The sequence below is a fragment of the Centroberyx affinis genome, unplaced genomic scaffold (genome assembly GCF_046629955.1).
Source record: "Centroberyx affinis isolate AG114_WGS23_722 - 3 ecotype Tasmania unplaced genomic scaffold, CSIRO-AGI_Caff_v1 ptg004558l_1, whole genome shotgun sequence".
Lineage (NCBI taxonomy): Eukaryota > Metazoa > Chordata > Actinopteri > Beryciformes > Berycidae > Centroberyx > Centroberyx affinis.
In genome coordinates, this window is record NW_027282186.1 from 36,608 (window position 1) to 55,000 (window position 18,393).

Genomic DNA, 18,393 nt, shown 5'->3' on the forward strand with positions numbered 1-18,393 from the left:
AGGAGCCTCTTCTGTATTCAGAGTGAGAAACACGACAAACATTTATTATATCTGGTAAATATATATCTGATATAATAAATCATCAGAAAGCAAAGGGAGCTTCTTCAGTCTTTAACTGAGTGAAATGTTCAGTCTGCTGATCCGGGTCAGACAGCTGCAGCTTCTCCGGATCATCACTGATATTAAATCCAGTGAATCTCATGAATAATAATAAACTGCAGTGTTGAGCTCAGCCAGCAGGAGGCGACACGACGCCTGTCGCTCCGGTCAAGCGTCAGGGCTTTTATTGTGAAATCCGGAACCGACCCCTGACCCGGAAGTGTGTTGATGTATTGTAGGAAGTTTTGTGGTGGAAGAAAGACTCTGATTTAGCCGCGGAGCTAACAGCCCGAAAACACAAAGGTAAGAAAAGAGAAAAACCTGAAGATAACACACGAGACGCTTTTCTGTGAAAAGACACGAAGAAGAAGAGCGAAGGCTTTTTAGCTAACGTTAGCTTTCACTAACCGCTCATTAGCAGGCTAGCTCGGTTTAGCGCCCGCTCACACACACACACACACACACACACACACACTCACACACACACACACACACACACACACACACACACACACACATGGCGTTTGAACTCCGACGATGTGAAGACGTTGGAGGCAGTTTGATATTCTGTCTGTTCAGGTGATTTTGTCGAAGTTTGTTCAGATGAGCAGAACTGAGCCTCTGTGTGTTTCTCTGTTCACTGAACAGACGCTTCGTGTTATTTGTTGTTGAATCTGTGAGTTTTCAACTCTGAGCTGAGGAGAAAGAACAGCAGAGACTGAAAGTGTCTAAACACCAAACCACATCAGACCTGAACCTTGTTTCTAACAACATGAAACTCAGTCAGAAATGTCTCTAAAACACAAAAACAACATTAACGTTAGCTCCTGTACACTCCGTGCTCCTGTACGGAGAGAAGTTTGAGCCAAACTCCATTGAAAAGAATGTTAATAATGTTAATAATGTTAATAACGTTAATAACGTTAATAATGTTAATAATGTTGTCTTCCCTGCTGACAAACCTACACAGCTCGTAGAGGCTGACCTCTGACCTGTTGGGAGGGGAAATGCAGCATATAGTTAATGCATCAAGCCGCACTTTGTTTCTATGAACTTGTATTGGTGATCCATGCTGCTCTCTGGGCTGGGTCACAGAGATATAACACGTTATATCTCTATAACACGTTATGTCTCTATAACACGTTATACCTCTGAGATATAACACGTTATATCTCTGTAACACGTTATACCTCAGAGATATAACACGTTATATCTCTGTAACACGTTATATCTCTGAGGTATAACACGTTATATCTCTGTAACACGTTATATCTCTGAGATATAACACGTTATATCTCTGTAACACGTTATACCTCAGAGATATAACACGTTATATCTCTGTAACACGTTATATCTCTGAGATATAACACGTTATATCTCTGTAACACGTTATACCTCAGAGATATAACACGTTATATCTCTGTAACACGTTATACCTCAGAGATATAACACGTTATATCTCTGTAACACGTTATATCTCTGAGGTATAACACGTTATATCTCTGTAACACGTTATACCTCTGAGATATAACACGTCATATCTCTGTAACACGTTATATCTCTGTAACACGTTATATCTGAGATATAACACGTCATATCTCTGTAACACGTTATATCTCTGAGCTATAACACGTTATATCTCTATAACACGTTATATCTCTGTAACACGTTATATCTCTGAGATATAACACGTTATATCTCTAACACGTCATATCTCTGAGATATAACACGTTATATCTCAGAGATATAACACGTTATATCTCTGTAACACGTTATATCTCTGAGGTATAACACGTTATATCTCTGTAACACGTTATATCTCAGAGATATAACACGTTATATCTCTGTAACACGTTATACCTCAGAGATATAACACGTTATATCTCTGTAACACGTTATATCTCTGAGATATAACACGTTATATCTCTGTAACACGTTATACCTCAGAGATATAACACGTTATATCTCTGTAACACGTTATATCTCTGAGATATAACACGTTATATCTCTGTAACACGTTATACCTCAGAGATATAACACGTTATATCTCTGTAACACGTTATACCTCAGAGATATAACACGTTATATCTCTGTAACACGTTATATCTCTGAGGTATAACACGTTATATCTCTGTAACACGTTATACCTCTGAGATATAACACGTCATATCTCTGTAACACGTTATATCTCTGTAACACGTTATATCTGAGATATAACACGTCATATCTCTGTAACACGTTATATCTCTGAGCTATAACACGTTATATCTCTATAACACGTTATATCTCTGTAACACGTTATATCTCTGAGATATAACACGTTATATCTCTGTAACACGTCATATCTCTGAGATATAACACGTTATATCTCAGAGATATAACACGTTATCTCTGTAACACGTTATATCTCTGAGCTATAACACGTTATATCTCTATAACACGTTATATCTCAGAGATATAACACGTTATATCTCTGTAACACGTTATATCTCTGAGATATAACACGTCATATCTCTGTAACACGTCATATCTCTGTAACACGTTATATCTCTGTAACACGTTATATCTGAGATATAACACGTCATATCTCTGTAACACGTTATATCTCTGAGCTATAACACGTTATATCTCTATAACACGTTATATCTCTGTAACACGTCATATCTCTGTAACACGTTATATCTCTGAGCTATAACACGTTATATCTCTATAACACGTTATATCTCAGAGATATAACACGTTATATCTCTGTAACACGTTATATCTCTGTAACACGTTATATCTCTGAGATATAACACGTCATATCTCTGTAACACGTTATATCTCTGAGCTATAACACGTTATATCTCTATAACACGTTATATCTCTGAGATATAACACGTTATATCTCTGTAACACGTTATATCTCTGTAACACGTTATATCTCTGAGATATAACACGTCATATCTCTGTAACACGTTATATCTCTGAGATATAACACGTCATATCTCTGTAACACGTTATATCTCTGTAACACGTTATATCTCTGAGATATAACACGTCATATCTCTGTAACACGTTATATCTCTGTAACACGTTATATCTCTGAGATATAACACGTCATATCTCTGTAACACGTTATATCTCAGAGATATAACACGTTATATCTCTGTAACACGTTATATCTCTGAGATATAACACGTCATATCTCTGTAACACGTTATATCTCTGTAACACGTTATATCTCAGAGATATAACACGTTATATCTCTGTAACACGTTATATCTCTGTAACACGTTATATCTCTGTAACACGTTATATCTCTATAACACGTCATATCTCTGTAACACGTTATATCTCTATAACACGTCATATCTCTGCCACTGATTTCCCGGTTCGATTCTATTTCCGATTTGATTCGATTCAATATTGATTCGGTTAGGGATATTCAGTTACAATACAATTATATATCAATTTTGCTTGGATATGAAAGAGATTCTCAGAGAACTAATGCTGTAAATTGTACAAGGAACCCTCTAAAATGGTGCATTATTAAAAATATTCATGTTTACATTAAGAATTGACCCCAAAGCAGTTACGTTAATGTACTTTTGATTTAACATGACCAACACACTGCACCAGTCAACACAATATAGTGCAAGTTGTGCAACTCTACAGACTCTACAGGCATATATTGGGCATATATTAAAAGAATAAATCGATCTTGGGATTTTATGAATCGATATTGGATCATTCAAATGAAGATCGATTTGAAACAGAAAATCGATTTTTGAAACCCAGCCCTACTGCTTTCTGGTGTTTTCTGTATAATAATAATAATAACAGGTGACTGAGTTAGAAAAGTGAAAGTTACTGAAAGGAGCTGCTGTGTGTTGGGACAGGACAGGACAGGACAGGACAGGACAGGACAGGACAGGACAGGACAGGACAGTCAGCTGGACATCAGGGAAAGGTGTCCGGTCCTGTTAACACCTCGGCCAGATTTTGGCTTAACACTCTCTCTCCATCCATGAGAGTAGAGCTGGGCGATAATTCAATATTATCGTTTATCGTCTTTCAGTGGAATCATATCATGATGATATGAAGATATTTTAATATCGTGACACATTTCTGCTGTCTGAACTGATGATGACAAGCAAATTTTACTTAAAAACTCTGATAAAATGAGGTATGGTGGGAATATTATTGGAATATTTCAGTTTTGTTTGACATCAGACTTAACATCACCATTCCGTTCAATGAGATGAACATTAATTCGATTATTTAACGTGATTTTGCATCATGAACCATATCGTGATATATATTGATATCGAGAAAAATCCTTATGATTATCATGATATTGATTTCAACCATATCGCCCAGCCCTACATGAGAGAACTACAGTGCAATAATATTCTGTTGCCTCACTAACTAATTAACTTTATTATAACAACATGTAGACTAGGGCTGAACAATTTATCGAAATTTTATTGAAATCACTAGAGATGCACCGATCGATCGGCCGGTGACCGGAATCGGCCGTGACCGGTGACCGGCCGATCGGTCTCATATATCCCATTCTGTGCCGGTCAAATTTAAGACAACGGTAAAAACTCCGCTGTAATTAAGCAATATTACACGAGAGGGTGTGCGTTACCGTGATGCTTACAGACCGAGGCACTGTAGAGCCAATAATGACGGTAACGCTCACCCTCCAGTGTAATATTGCGATTAAACAACAGTTACCAACAAAATAAAAGATATAATCAAAATGTATTCATATTGTGGGGCAATTCGCTCTCAAAATAAAAAACTTTTTGCTAGTGTTATCTCCGTTTCCCTGGAAATACATGGGGTCTGACTAATAACTGGAAAACAGTCAGTCACGTCAGTAGACTCCTATGTAATGGAACCTAGTTTACTGCTCCAGCAAGTAGGCGGAGCCTCAGTACCGACCTGCAACAGACGAGTTCTAGTCCCTGTTGAGTCAGCAGCCAACTGGAGCTAATGCTTTCTAGAGATCGCGGGATTTCCCAAACTGAATAAATACCACACATATAAACACAAAACCGCCTCGCTAGCTCGATCTTGTTGTAACTAAGATATCTGCTGAAAAAAATAATTTTTCCACGGACAGATTTAGCTGCTATGTCCGCGAACTTCACATGTATTTTTAAGCTAGTAGCGCCGTGTCACCGACTCACCGGCACAGCTGATGGAGGATGCAGAGCGTCTGGAACATCAAGGCTGAACAGAGTTAGCGTTATATTTAAATATATTGTATGATAATATGGCGGAGTAATATTTAGTGATGAGGCTAGGTGTGCTGTCATGCTGATTTGATCACGTTCTAAATGTCTAGTTGACCAATCAGATCGCTTGGTCGGAACTACCTGTTGTATAATAGTCCATAATAGTAATAGTCCGTGTGTTGTTATATAGATCTGTTGCACCTGTTTTCTTTCGGGAAAGTATAAAGTGGGATATACTGCAATTCATTTTAATTTAGATTTTATTTGTTCAAAAAAGCTCTGTCCAGTAACCTGGAGAACTTTTTTATTTTGAGATTTGTTTGAGTGAGAGTGAGAGAAGATCCTGTAACCTGGTGCAGTTTTGGAGAAAATATAAGTTATTAATAGTCAATGTTTTATTATGAACATACAATTGAATTTTAATTTTCCATTAAAGAAAAGTTACAAAAATGTTTGTGTATGCTGTTTATAGTTCTTAGAAAGAAAATCGGAATCGGCCAAAATCAGAATCGGCAGGTCAGACTTTTAAAAAATCGGAAATCGGAATCGGCCAAGAAAATTGCAATCGGTGCATCTCTAGAAATCACAATATGGCCTACTGCAATTTACAAATCACAGGAGGCGCAATATTTGTTAAAGGTGAAATGTGTCAAAATATCATTTTAAAGTAAATATTGTGGTGCTGCAGAGATGTCCTGGCCTACACATCATATTCTACAGACTTAAGAAAACATCTTTGTTTGGTACAGATCCCCGCAAAAATCACACCATAATCATTTTAATACGTTTTTCAATGAAAATGAGAATAATGATGTAAAAATGATCATTCCCTCTAATATCGCAAATCATATCGCAATTGCAATATCAGTCAAAATAATCCTGTCTTAATATTGTCCCCTCTGGGCTCCCAGAGTCGTCAGTTTAAATCAAACTCCCACTGCATTTCCATAAGTGAGTTTCCTGCTTGTCCCTCCATACAGTCCTGCAGTTTGCTGATAACTGAGGTGTATGAATGAGTTTAATTATGATCACTGAATACCTGTCTGTTGTAATGATGATGATGAAGAGGTGTGTGTGTGTGTGTGTGTGTCCTCTCCAGATGGACTCCCCAGGGAGAAGCCGAAGCCCCAGTCCTGCTGGGAGGGAACAGAGTGAGTCAACACACCCTGATGTCGTTGTTGTCGTTGATCATTATAATAGTTTTAGTGGTGGCAGGTAAAAATAACACTGGGAGTAGAAACATAGAAGTAGCTATTGTAGCAGCAGTAGGAAGTCAACCTGAAAACTCTCTCTCTCCCTCTCTGCCCCCCCCGCCCCCCCGTCCCCCTCCCTCAGCCTCAGAGGATGAGGCCAGTCCAGCAGTCAGTCCCAGACCGGCCAGCTCGGTGCAGGGAAGCCCCAGAGAGAGGCCCTCTCCCCGGGCCAGTCCCGCAGGCCGTCCCGCCTCCAGGAGCCCGCGCTCTGGGAGCCCCGCCTCCAGGAGCCCAGCCTCCGGGAGCCCCGCCTCCAGGAGCCCCGCCTCCAGCAGCTCAGACAGCAGCAGCAGCGATGAGGACGATGATGAAGAGGAGGGGGCGATGAGGAGGATGAGGAGCAGCGTGGCTCAGATCAAAGTGAGGAAGGACTGATGTTGTTATTGTTGAGGTTGTGATTGGCGTTAAGGTTGGTGTTGGTGTTGAGGTTGATGTTGGTGTTGAGGTTGATGTTGGTGTTGAGGTTGGTGTTGGTGTTGAGGTTGGTGTTGGTGTTGAGGTTGGTGTTGGTGTTGAGGTTGGTGTTGGCATTAAGCTTGGCGTTGTTGAGGTTAAGGTTGGTGTTGAGGTTGGCATTGGTGTTGTCATTGAGGTTGGCATTTAGGTTCAGATTGGTGTTGTTTGTTGAGGTTGAGGTTGGTGTCCTCTTGGTGTTCAAACACCTGCAGGTGAATCCTACAGGTGAGAATGTGAACTGAGTGTTTGATGAAGCATGGTACAGTACAGGTACAGACAGTTACAGGACAGGTACAGGACATGTACAGGACAGGTACAGGATAGGTACAGACAGGTACAGGACAGGTACAGACATGTACAGGACAGGTACAGGACAGGTACAGGACAGGTACAGACAGGTACAGGACAGGTACAGACAGGTACAGGACAGGCACAGACAGGTACAGGACATGTACAGACTGGTACAGGACAGGGACAGGTACAGACAGATACAAGACAGGTACAGGACAGGTACAGACAGATACAAGACAGGTACAGGACAGGTACAGACATGTACAGGACAGGTACAGACAGGTACAGACAGGTACAGGACAGGTATAGGACATGTACAGGACAGGTACAGACAGTTACAGGACAGGTACAGACAGGTACAGGACAGGTACAGACAGATACAAGACAGGTACAGGACAGGTACCAGACAGGTACAGGACAGTACCAGACAGGTACAGGACAGGTACAGACAGGTACAGGACAGGTACAGAAATGTACAAGACAGGTACAGGACAGGTACAGACAGGTACAGGACAGGTACAGAAATGTACAAGACAGGTACAGGACAGTACCGGACAGTACCGGACAGGTACAGACAGGTACAGGACAGGTACAGACAGATACAAGACAGGTACAGGACAGGTACCAGACAGGTACAGGACAGTACCGGACAGTACCGGACAGGTACAGACAGGTACAGGACAGGTACAGACAGGTACAGGACAGGTATAGGACATGTACAGGACAGGTACAGACAGGTACAGGACAGGTACAGACAGGTACAAGACAGGTACAGGACAGGTACCAGACAGGTACAGGACCGGTACAGACAGGTACAGGACAGGTACCAGACAGGTACAGACAGATACAAGACAGGTACAGGACAGTACCGGACAGTACCGGACAGGTACAGACAGGTACAGGACAGGTACAGACAGATACAAGACAGGTACAGGACAGGTACCAGACAGGTACAGGACCGGTACAGACAGGTACAGGACAGTACCAGACTGGTACAGGACAGGTACCAGACAGGTACAGGACATGTACAGGACAGGTACAGGACAGGTACCAGACAGGTGCAGGACAGGTACAGGACAGGTACAGACAGGTACAGGACAGGTATAGGACATGTACAGGACAGGTACAGACAGTTACAGGACAGGTACAGACAGGTACAGGACAGGTACAGACAGATACAAGACAGGTACAGGACAGGTACAGACAGATACAAGACAGGTACAGGACAGGTACAGACAGATACAAGACAGGTACAGGACAGGTACCAGACAGGTACAGGACCGGTACAGACAGGTACAGGACAGGTACCAGACAGGTGCAGGACAGTACCGGACAGTACCGGACAGGTACAGACAGGTACAGGACAGGTACAGACAGATACAAGACAGGTACAGGACAGGTACCAGACAGGTACAGGACCGGTACAGACAGGTACAGGACAGTACCAGACTGGTACAGGACAGGTACAGACAGGTACCGGACAGGGACAGGTACAGGACAGGTACAGACAGGTACAGGACAGGTACCAGACAGGTACAGGACAGTACCGGACAGGTACAGACAGGTACAGGACAGTACCAGACAGGTACAGGACCGGTACAGACAGGTACAGGACAGTACCAGATAGGTACAGGACAGGTACCAGACAGGTACAGGACAGTACCGGACAGGTACAGGACAGGTAAAGGACAGGTACAGACAGGGACAGGGACAGGTACAGGACAGTACCAGACAGGTACAGGACAGTTACAGTACAGGACAGGTACAGACAGGTATATAATGTGGTGTGAAGACCTTTGTGACTGGCTTGTGATAAAGGTTGTATAAATCAACTGGACTGTCTGTAGTCTGGTGGCAGTGCAGGCTTCTGTCAGGTCCTCATGTCAGCTAGATGTGTCAGAGTCGATCCATCCTGCAGGGTAACCAGTCTGTTAACCAGTCTGTTAACCAGTCTGCTCTGCTTCATGTTCCAGAGAGCTCCAGATGACCAGACCAAGACCAGACACACACCTCCAGGATCCAGGTCCAGGTCCAGAGAGAGAGACCGGTCCAGGTCCAGAGAGAGAGACAGGTCCAGGTCCAGAGAGAGAGACAGGTCCAGGTCCAGATCCAGAGAGAGAGACAGATCCAGAGAGAGAGACAGATCCAGAGACAGAGAGACACACAGATCCAGGTCCAGGAGTCGGGATCGAGAACGCTACGACAGAGGACGCTACGCTCGGTAACACACACACACACACACACACAAACACACACACACACACACACTCAAATCACACGCAGGTACCATATTTCATTCCACCGTTATGCTGATGACACCCGGCTCTACCTCCCTCTGGACCCAGTGGTCTGTGCTCCTCAGACCTCTCCTCAGAGGTCTGGAGGACCAGGTCATGTTGGGCGGAGTTCTTAACATCTGGCCTCTGGACTCTCTTTCTCCCATAACTGACAGCCTCAGCCGGTCGGCCCTGTGTCAGGAGTCTTTTGGTATTTTTGGCTCGGACCTGAACTTTGATAAACAGATCCATTCAGTAGTCAGATCCAGTTTCCTCCAGCTCAGAACCAGATCTAAAGCCGAGTCCTTCCTCTCTTTTCACCACCTAGAAACAGTCATCCGTGCCTTCATGTCCTAACTCTTCAGTAGTTGTAACTCCTTGTGTCCTAGTGTCCTTGTGTCCTTGTGTCCTGGTCTTCCTGCAGCTGCTCCACAACGCTGCTGCAAGGTTTCTCACCGGCACCAAAAAAAGAGACACTCCACATTTCTTCTGTTCTGGTGTCTCTTCATCTGCTTTCTGTTCCCCCAAGGAATTGACTTTAAGGTTCTGCTAGTTTTTAAATGCCTTAACGGTCTAGGTTAGTCTTACATCTCCCGTCTCCTTCAGTTCCCTGCAGGTCTCTCAGGTCTGTCCTGAAGCTCCGAGCTGTTCCTCTGTCCCGGCCGGACTCTGTGGGACGCTCCGCCCCTCAGTGTTAGATCTGACCCTTCGATTGGCGTCTTTAAAACCTCCTCTGCTCTGTAGCCTTTATTCTGGAGGATTTACTTGTGTGTTTTGTTTTGTCTCTCGGTGTGTTCTGTTCAGTCTGTTCAGCACCTTGGTCGACACTTGTTGTTTTCATGCCTCCGCTCCGGGGACAGCTGCGGCCAGAGGAGTTATGTTTTCAGGTTGTCTGTCCATCTGTCCGTCCATCTGTCCGTCCATCTGTCTGTCCGTCCCATTCTCGTGAACGCGATATCTCAGGAACTAGGGCTGAACAATTAATCGTAATTTTATCGAAATCGCAATATGGCCTACTGCAATTTTCAAATCGCAGGAGGCGCAATATTTGTTAAAGGTGAAATGTGTCAAAATAGCATTTTAAAGTAAATATTGTGGTGCTGCAGAGATGTCCTGGCCTACACATCATATTCTACAGACTTAAGAAAACATCTTTGTTTGGTACAGATCCCCGCAAAAATCACACCATAATCATTTTAATACGTTTTTCAATGAAAATGAGAATAATGATGTAAAAATGATCATTCCCTCTAATATCGCAAATCATATCGCAATTGCAATATCAGTCAAAATAATCACAATTAGATATTTTTTCAAAATCATTCAGCCCTATCAGGAACGCCTCAAGGGAATTTCATTACGTCTGGCACAAATGTCAAAAATGAACTGATTAGAATTTGGTGGTCAAAGGTCAAGGTCACTGTGACCTCACAAAAGACGTTTTTGGCCATAACTCAAGAATTCATAGGCTAATTATGACAAAATTTCACACAAATGTCTAATAGGATAAAATGATGAAGTGATGACATTTCATATCCAAAAGTTCAAAGGTCAACTTCACTGTGACATCATAATGTTTTGCTTACCACTGTAGCTGAGAAAACGATCTTGGGTCATTCTACAGAAACGGTGGAAGTGCTGTCACTTACTTTTGCAGACACCAAAATCCCTTAAGTTGACCTAATAATCACATTAATTATATATGTTCAATAAATAAAGACTGTCCTTGCAATGATAAAACAAAGTTTATTGGCGGAGGCAAACAACCGTGAGGCGGTTAGTTCTAGTTTCTTGTCTGCTGTACAAATAAAGTGAAGTGAAAGACTCTTCATCAGTGAACAGCTGATGTTTTGAACCTCACAGACTGAAGAGGAGTCAGCTTCACAGTCAGGTTTATTGCAGGTACATTTACACATACAAGGGATTTGATCTGGTGAGCTTGGAGTGAGAGAAATAAAAATAGTAAATAAAATAATAAATTAGAGAACAAATCAGAAGACAATGAAACTCCAACCTCACCAGATAAATGTGATTGTGATTCTGGATGATGAGGAAGAGGATCTGACAACACAGCAGACTCTCACTCTTCTTCTTCTTTTGTCTCGCTTTTCTTCTTCTGTGGATTCCTCTTCCTCTCCGCTCCCTCCAGGGATCGCCATGACAACAGGGAGGGGCGCTTCGACCGGCGGGCCAATCGGGACGCGGAGTCGGACTACAGGAGGCGGGGCCGCTCGCCCTCGCCGGCCAATAGGGAGGCGGCGGCGGGCGAGGAGCCGCCGGTGAAGAAGAAGAAGGAGGAGCTGGATCCCATCCTGACGAGGACGGGCGGAGCCTACATCCCCCCCGCCAAGCTGCGCATGATGCAGCAGCAGATCACCGACAAGAGCAGGTGAGTGTGTGTGTGTGTGTAGTGATGTGTGCACGTGGATGTGTGTATATGTAAATATGTGTATGTGTGTGTTAACGATGCCCCGCCCCCTGCAGCCTGGCCTATCAGAGGATGAGCTGGGAGGCTCTGAAGAAGTCCATCAACGGTCTGATCAACAAAGTGAACGTGTCGAACATCGTCAACATCATCCAGGAGCTGCTGCAGGAGAACATCGTCAGGGGCAGGTACACACACACACACACACACACACACACACACACACACACACACACACACACACAATGCCAACTTTTCAGCTGGGTTTTTGAACTGAGACTTCAACGACCTCTTGTGGGATTTTGAACACTCTCTCTCTCTCTCTCTCTCTCTCTCTCTCTCTCTCTCTCTCTCTCTCTCTCTCTCTGTCTGTCTGTCTGTCTCTCTCTCTCTCTCTCTCTCTCTCTCTCTCTCTCTCTGTCTGTCTCTCCCTCTCTCTCTCTCTCTCTCTCTCTCTCTCTCTCTCTCTCTCTCTCTCTCTCTCTCTCTCTCTCTCTCTCTCTCTCTCTCTCTCTCTCTCTGTAGGGGTCTCCTGGCCCGCTCGGTGCTCCAGGCTCAGTCTGCCTCTCCCATCTTCACTCATGTCTACGCTGCTGTCGTCTCCATCATCAACTCCAAGTTTCCTCAGATAGGAGAGCTGATCCTCAAGAGGCTGATCCTCAACTTCAGGAAGGGCTACCGCCGCAACCTCAAGGTACCTGTCTGTCTGCCTGTCTGTCTGTCTGTCTGTCTGTCTGGGTTAGGGTTAACACCTTAAACAGAGATGCTGCACCGGTTTAAACTGAAATTGAATGTCAGCTGGAAAGTTGTGACAAAAGTTGGTTGAAAAGCTGAGCTGTGGCGTCCAGGTGGGTCAGAGGTCAAACCTGACATCCTCTATCAACCCCCCCTTTCCCAGTCTTTCTCTCTCTACTTTGAACTGTGTAATAAAGGCCAAAAATATATACAATATAATATCAGCTATTCAGCTCAGTAACTTCTGCAGTAAAACTTTCTGTCTGACTGTCTGTCTCTCTGTCTGACTGTCTGACTCTCTGTCTGACTGTCTGTCTCTCTGTCTGAGAGCTTCAGCTGCTGGAGGAAGCTGCTGTCCAACTGAAACTGATGAAGTTTAAAATGAAACCTCTAAACACAAGAGGGAAACATGCTGCAGTGGAAAGGTTCAGTAGTAGAAGCCATCTTTCCTGTCTCACTCTCTCTCCATCTGTCTGTCTGTGAGACCCAGTTGTTTATTTTTAGTGTTGTTCTACCTGCCAGGTGTTTCCTCCTCCCTTCATCTCTCTGTTCTCTCTGTTAAAACGCTGACTCACCTGACTACAGAGAGTCCAGCTCAGCACTTTGACTTCTGAACAAAAGAAAAAAATGGGTCAAACTCTACAATCAGTTTTCTAGCTGAGTGGAAGTTGTTCTGAGGAGAAGGTAGAGCTCCCTTCATACCTCGTTACATCTGGCCAATCACAGCAGAGCCGGGCGGCGAGTTCGGACATTTCTGTTTCGGAGAGTCACATGTTCAAACTGCAGCGCTGTCTGTCTCAGGACAGGATGGAAGTCACTAACTCATTAAAGAGGAACTGAACCCCAAACCCAAATCTGTGGTGAAGCCTGACACCTAATGGTGAAAAGTTGGGTACTGAACTGGCCATTTGCAATTGGCTGGTCTTTGGTGCCAGGTGATGTCACCACCTGTTGTACTCTATAGAGGGTGACATTAGGGCTGAACAGTTTATCGTAATTTTATTGAAATCACAATATGGCCTACTGCAATTTTCAAATCGCAGGAGGCGCACTATTTGTTAAAGGTGAAATGTGTCAAAATATCATTTTAAAGTAAATATTGTGGTGCTGCAGAGATGTCCTGGCCTACACATCATATTCTACAGACTGAAGAAAACATCTTTGTTTGGTACAGATCCCCGCAAAAATCACACCATAATCATTTTAATACGTTTTTCAATGAAAATGAGAATAATGATGTAAAAATTATCATTCCCTCTAATATCGGGAGGAGGGGTCAAATTTGAAAGTTGTGTTTACAAGCAGCAAATACTACTCAGTATGACTTTAAGGCTCATGCTTCATGTGGAAGTGCGTGAACTCAAAATTACGTAATTGCGGCCAAAACGACCGGCTGTATTGGAGTCACATCATGAGGTCGCATCGGCTGAGACCTGAAACCAGGCGGCGGAGTCAAATCCCCTCCGTCCAGGATTGGCTGAACAGAGAGGAACAGGATGTACTGTTTGATTCTGCTGGAGTTAGTTTTCTTTGTTGGGGGTGAAGAGCTGAACTTTACTACAGACAGCAAAGTGATGAAGGTGTCAGGCTGCGGTGTGTTGAAACCAGAACATCAAGAACATGAAGGAACCAAGGGGTATTAAGGGAACAAGGAGCATCAAGGGACCAAGGAACATCAAGGGACCAAGGAACATCAAGGAGCATCAAGGGACCAAGGAACATCAAGGGACCAAGGAACATCAAGGAGCATCAAGGGACCAAGGAACATCAAGGGACCAAAGAGCATCAAGGGACCAAGGAACATCAAGGAGCATCAAGGGACCAAGGAACATCAAGGGACCAAAGAGCATCAAGGAGCATCAAGGGACCAAGGAACATCAAGGGACCAAAGAGCATCAAGGGACCAAGGAACATCAAGGAGCATCAAGGGACCAAGGAGCGTGAAGGGACCAAGGAGCGTGAAGGGACCAAGGAGCGTGAAGGGACCAAGGACCGTCAAGGGACCAAAGAGCGTCAAGGGACCAAGGAACATCAAGGAGCGTCAAGGGACCAAGGAGCGTCAAGGGACCAAGGAGCGTCAAGGGACCAAGGAGCATCAAGGGACCAAAGAGCATCAACGGACCAAAGAGCATCAAGGAACATCAAGGGACCAAGGAGCATCAAGGGACCAAGGAGCGTCAAGGGACCAAAGAGCATCAACGGACCAAAGAGCATCAAGGAACATCAAGGGACCAAGGAGCATCAAGGGACCAAGGAGCGTCAAGGGACCAAAGAGCATCAACGGACCAAAGAGCATCAAGGAGCATCAAGGGACCAAGGAGCGTCAAGGGACCAAAGAGCATCAACGGACCAAAGAGCATCAAGGAACATCAAGGGACCAAGGAGCATCAAGGGACCAAGGAGCGTCAAGGGACCAAAGAGCATCAACGGACCAAAGAGCATCAAGGAGCATCAAGGGACCAAGGAACATCAAGGGACCAAAGAGCAACAAGGGACCAAGGAACATCAAGGAGCATCAAGGGACCAAGGAACATCAAGGGACCAAGGAGCATCAAGGGACCAAGGAGCGTCAAGGGACCAAAGAGCATCAACGGACCAAAGAGCATCAAGGAGCATCAAGGGACCAAGGAGCGTCAAGGGACCAAAGAGCATCAACGGACCAAAGAGCATCAAGGAACATCAAGGGACCAAGGTGCATCAAGGGACCAAGGAGCGTCAAGGGACCAAGGTGCATCAAGGGACCAAGGAGCGTCAAGGGACCAAAGAGCATCAACGGACCAAAGAGCATCAAGGAGCATCAAGGGACCAAGGAACATCAAGGGACCAAAGAGCAACAAGGGACCAAGGTGCATCAAGGGACCAAGGAGCGTCAAGGGACCAAAGAGCATCAACGGACCAAAGAGCATCAAGGAGCATCAAGGGACCAAGGAACATCAAGGGACCAAAGAGCAACAAGGGACCAAGGAACATCAAGGAGCATCAAGGGACCAAGGAACATCAAGGGACCAAAGAGCAACAAGGGACCAAGGAACATCAAGGAGCATCAAGGGACCAAGGAACATCAAGGAACATCATGGGACCAAGGAGCATCAAGCCTTGCAGGAAGCAGGATCCAGATGGAGGGAGAAGAGTCTGTTCTATTGTCAGTAGAAGAGAGGAGACTCTACTGGCAGAGTAGAGAGCAGAGTTCAGTTGGCTGTGAATTATGATGTATGAAGTTAAAACAGCTGAATGGAAACTATAAAACACAAAGAGTTTTGTGAATAAAGACTTTAGATCTGTGTTTTCTGAAGCGGTTTAACTCTGCTTCATTCAGTTTTCTACTGTTTGACACTCTGCTCAACAGTTCCTGGATCAGTAACGATGTTCTGCCTTGTTCTTGTGTTTTCCAGCAACAGTGTCTGACGGCCTCCAAGTTCGTCGCTCACCTCATCAACCAGAACGTGGTGCGTCCTCCTGACCTTTAACCTTTAATCTTTAACCTTTAACCTTTAACCTGAGCTCAGGTCTCTGCTTTGTGTTTGATAGTTTTCTTGTCTCCTTTCAGATGAGTTCAGTTTTAGTTTCTGTTCTCTGTAGTTTTAGTTCAGGTTGTCTTCATCAGCTGTTCTGAGAGCAGCGTCTGAAATGAACTGAGGAGGTTCCTCTCTCTCTCTCTCTCTCTCCCTCTCTCTCTCTCTCTCTCTCTCTCTCTCTCTCTCTCTCTCTCTCTCTCTCTCTCTCTCTCTCTCTCTCTCTCTCTCTCTCTCTCTCAGGCTCATGAGGTTCTGTGTCTGGAGATGTTGACTCTGCTGTTGGAGCGTCCGACTGATGACAGCGTTGAAGTCTCCATCTCCTTCCTGAAGGAATGTGGACTCAAACTGACCGAGGTTTCGCCCAGAGGGATCAATGGTACGCTGTTATTAATATTCATATTCATATTAATACCTGACCCAGGGTTGGGTCCCGAAACCCGGTACCACTATGGTACCGGTTCACATACGACCGGTACCTACCTGTCACCATTACTTCATTTACAAGAAGTTAACATAGTTAGAGAATGTAGAAGAAGTTTCTCTGTTGTCTCTCTACCTACAACACAGACAGTCATGGAGTTCTGGACAAAATCATATCTGACAATAAAAATATCCTCAGATTTGGGTCAGAGAGACAAAACCTCATCTAATGGGGTCTAGATTAGGGTCCTTGAGATGAAAAAGGTTGAGAATCACTGGACTAGCCAATCAGATAAAAGAAGAGGCGGGCCGTAAAAGTTTATTCTATTCTTCTAAAAGTTTATTGTTTTATCACCGGTGTCAGTAAAATGTAAACAATACCCATCACTAGTTTGACCCAGATCTGCTCTGGAAGTCTCTGGTGTGTTTCTTGTTTTTTCTCTTCCTCTCTTCTCTTCTTTGTTTTGTGAAGTCAGACTGTTAAGGAGTGATGAAAACTTTCTCTCTCTCTCTCTCTCTCTCTCTCTCTCTCTCTCTCTCTCTCTGTCTCTGTCTCTGTCTCTGTCTCTCTCTCTCTCTCTCTCTCTCTCTCTCTCTCTCTCTCTCTCTCTCTCTCTCTCTCCTCCAGCTATATTTGAGCGGTTGAGGAACGTCCTTCACGAGTCATCGATCGATAAGCGTGTTCAGTACATGATCGAGGTGATGTTCGCCATCAGGAAGGACGGCTTCAAAGACCACCCGGTGGTCCAGGCCGGTCTGGACCTGGTGGACGAAGAAGACCAGTTCACCCACATGCTGCCGCTGGAGGACGAGTACAACACCGAGGACCTGCTGAGTACTGCTGCTCTCTCTCTTCTGCTGTCTCTCTACTGCTCTCTCTCTCTACCTCTACTTCTCTCTCTCCCTACCACTCTCTCTGTCTCTACCTCTCTCTCTCTCTCTCTCTCTCTCTCTCTCTCTCTCTCTCTCTCTCTCTCTCTCTCTCTCTGTAGCTGCGGTTACATGAGACATTTTTTTTCATTCTGAATAATAATAATAATAATAAACTTTATTTATAGAGCACTTTTCATACAAACGATGCAGTTCAAAGTATTACATAAAAAAAAATGTTTGATATTAAAAGAAATACAAATTGAAAACATGCAAATTAAAACAAGGGCAAATGGAAAAGTGTAGCAATAAATAGATCAGTAGATGGTAAAAGGGAGAGTAAAACAGAAACTGGTAAAAAACGATATATGTAAAAAAATAGAAAGTAAAAATAGAATGACATTAATTAAAAGCCAAGTTAAATAAATGAATGAATGAATGAAATCATTCCGAAGGAAGATTGCCACGCAAGTGTTTACATGAGCTCTAAATACAAGGATCACATTGAGATGTGTGTTTACACGCTCCACCGTATGGAATCAGAATAAAAGTTTCTGATATGTGCAGAACACAGAGTTTTGCTCCTGCAGTGATTGGATCCATTTTAGGGCTGAACGATTTAGAAAAAATATCTAATTGCGATTATTTTGACTGATATTGCAATAGTGATATGATTTGCGATATTAGAGGGAATGATAATTTTTACATCATTATTCTCATTTTCATTGAAAAACCGCCTCCTGCGATTTGAAAATTGCAGGAGGCCATATTGCGATTTGGATAAAATTTCGATTAATTGTTCAGCCCTAGTCTATTTGTAAT

The 18,393-nt window shown here is 43.9% G+C and overlaps 1 protein-coding gene across 1 annotated transcript in view; it reads left to right on the forward strand.

The window, feature by feature from the left end:
- Positions 1-321: 321 nt before the first annotated feature.
- cwc22 (CWC22 spliceosome associated protein homolog) overlaps positions 322-18,393 on the forward strand; it is a 28,015-nt gene continuing 9,943 nt past the window's right edge. The window contains exons 1-10 of the mRNA XM_071544404.1: positions 322-402; positions 6,430-6,481; positions 6,666-6,943; positions 9,304-9,551; positions 11,756-11,995; positions 12,091-12,219; positions 12,557-12,725; positions 16,159-16,212; positions 16,522-16,657; positions 17,330-17,536. Of these exons, the coding sequence (XP_071400505.1) occupies positions 6,430-6,481; positions 6,666-6,943; positions 9,304-9,551; positions 11,756-11,995; positions 12,091-12,219; positions 12,557-12,725; positions 16,159-16,212; positions 16,522-16,657; positions 17,330-17,536 (1,513 nt within the window). The 5' untranslated portion in view covers positions 322-402. The remainder of the gene's footprint in view (positions 403-6,429; positions 6,482-6,665; positions 6,944-9,303; positions 9,552-11,755; positions 11,996-12,090; positions 12,220-12,556; positions 12,726-16,158; positions 16,213-16,521; positions 16,658-17,329; positions 17,537-18,393) is intronic.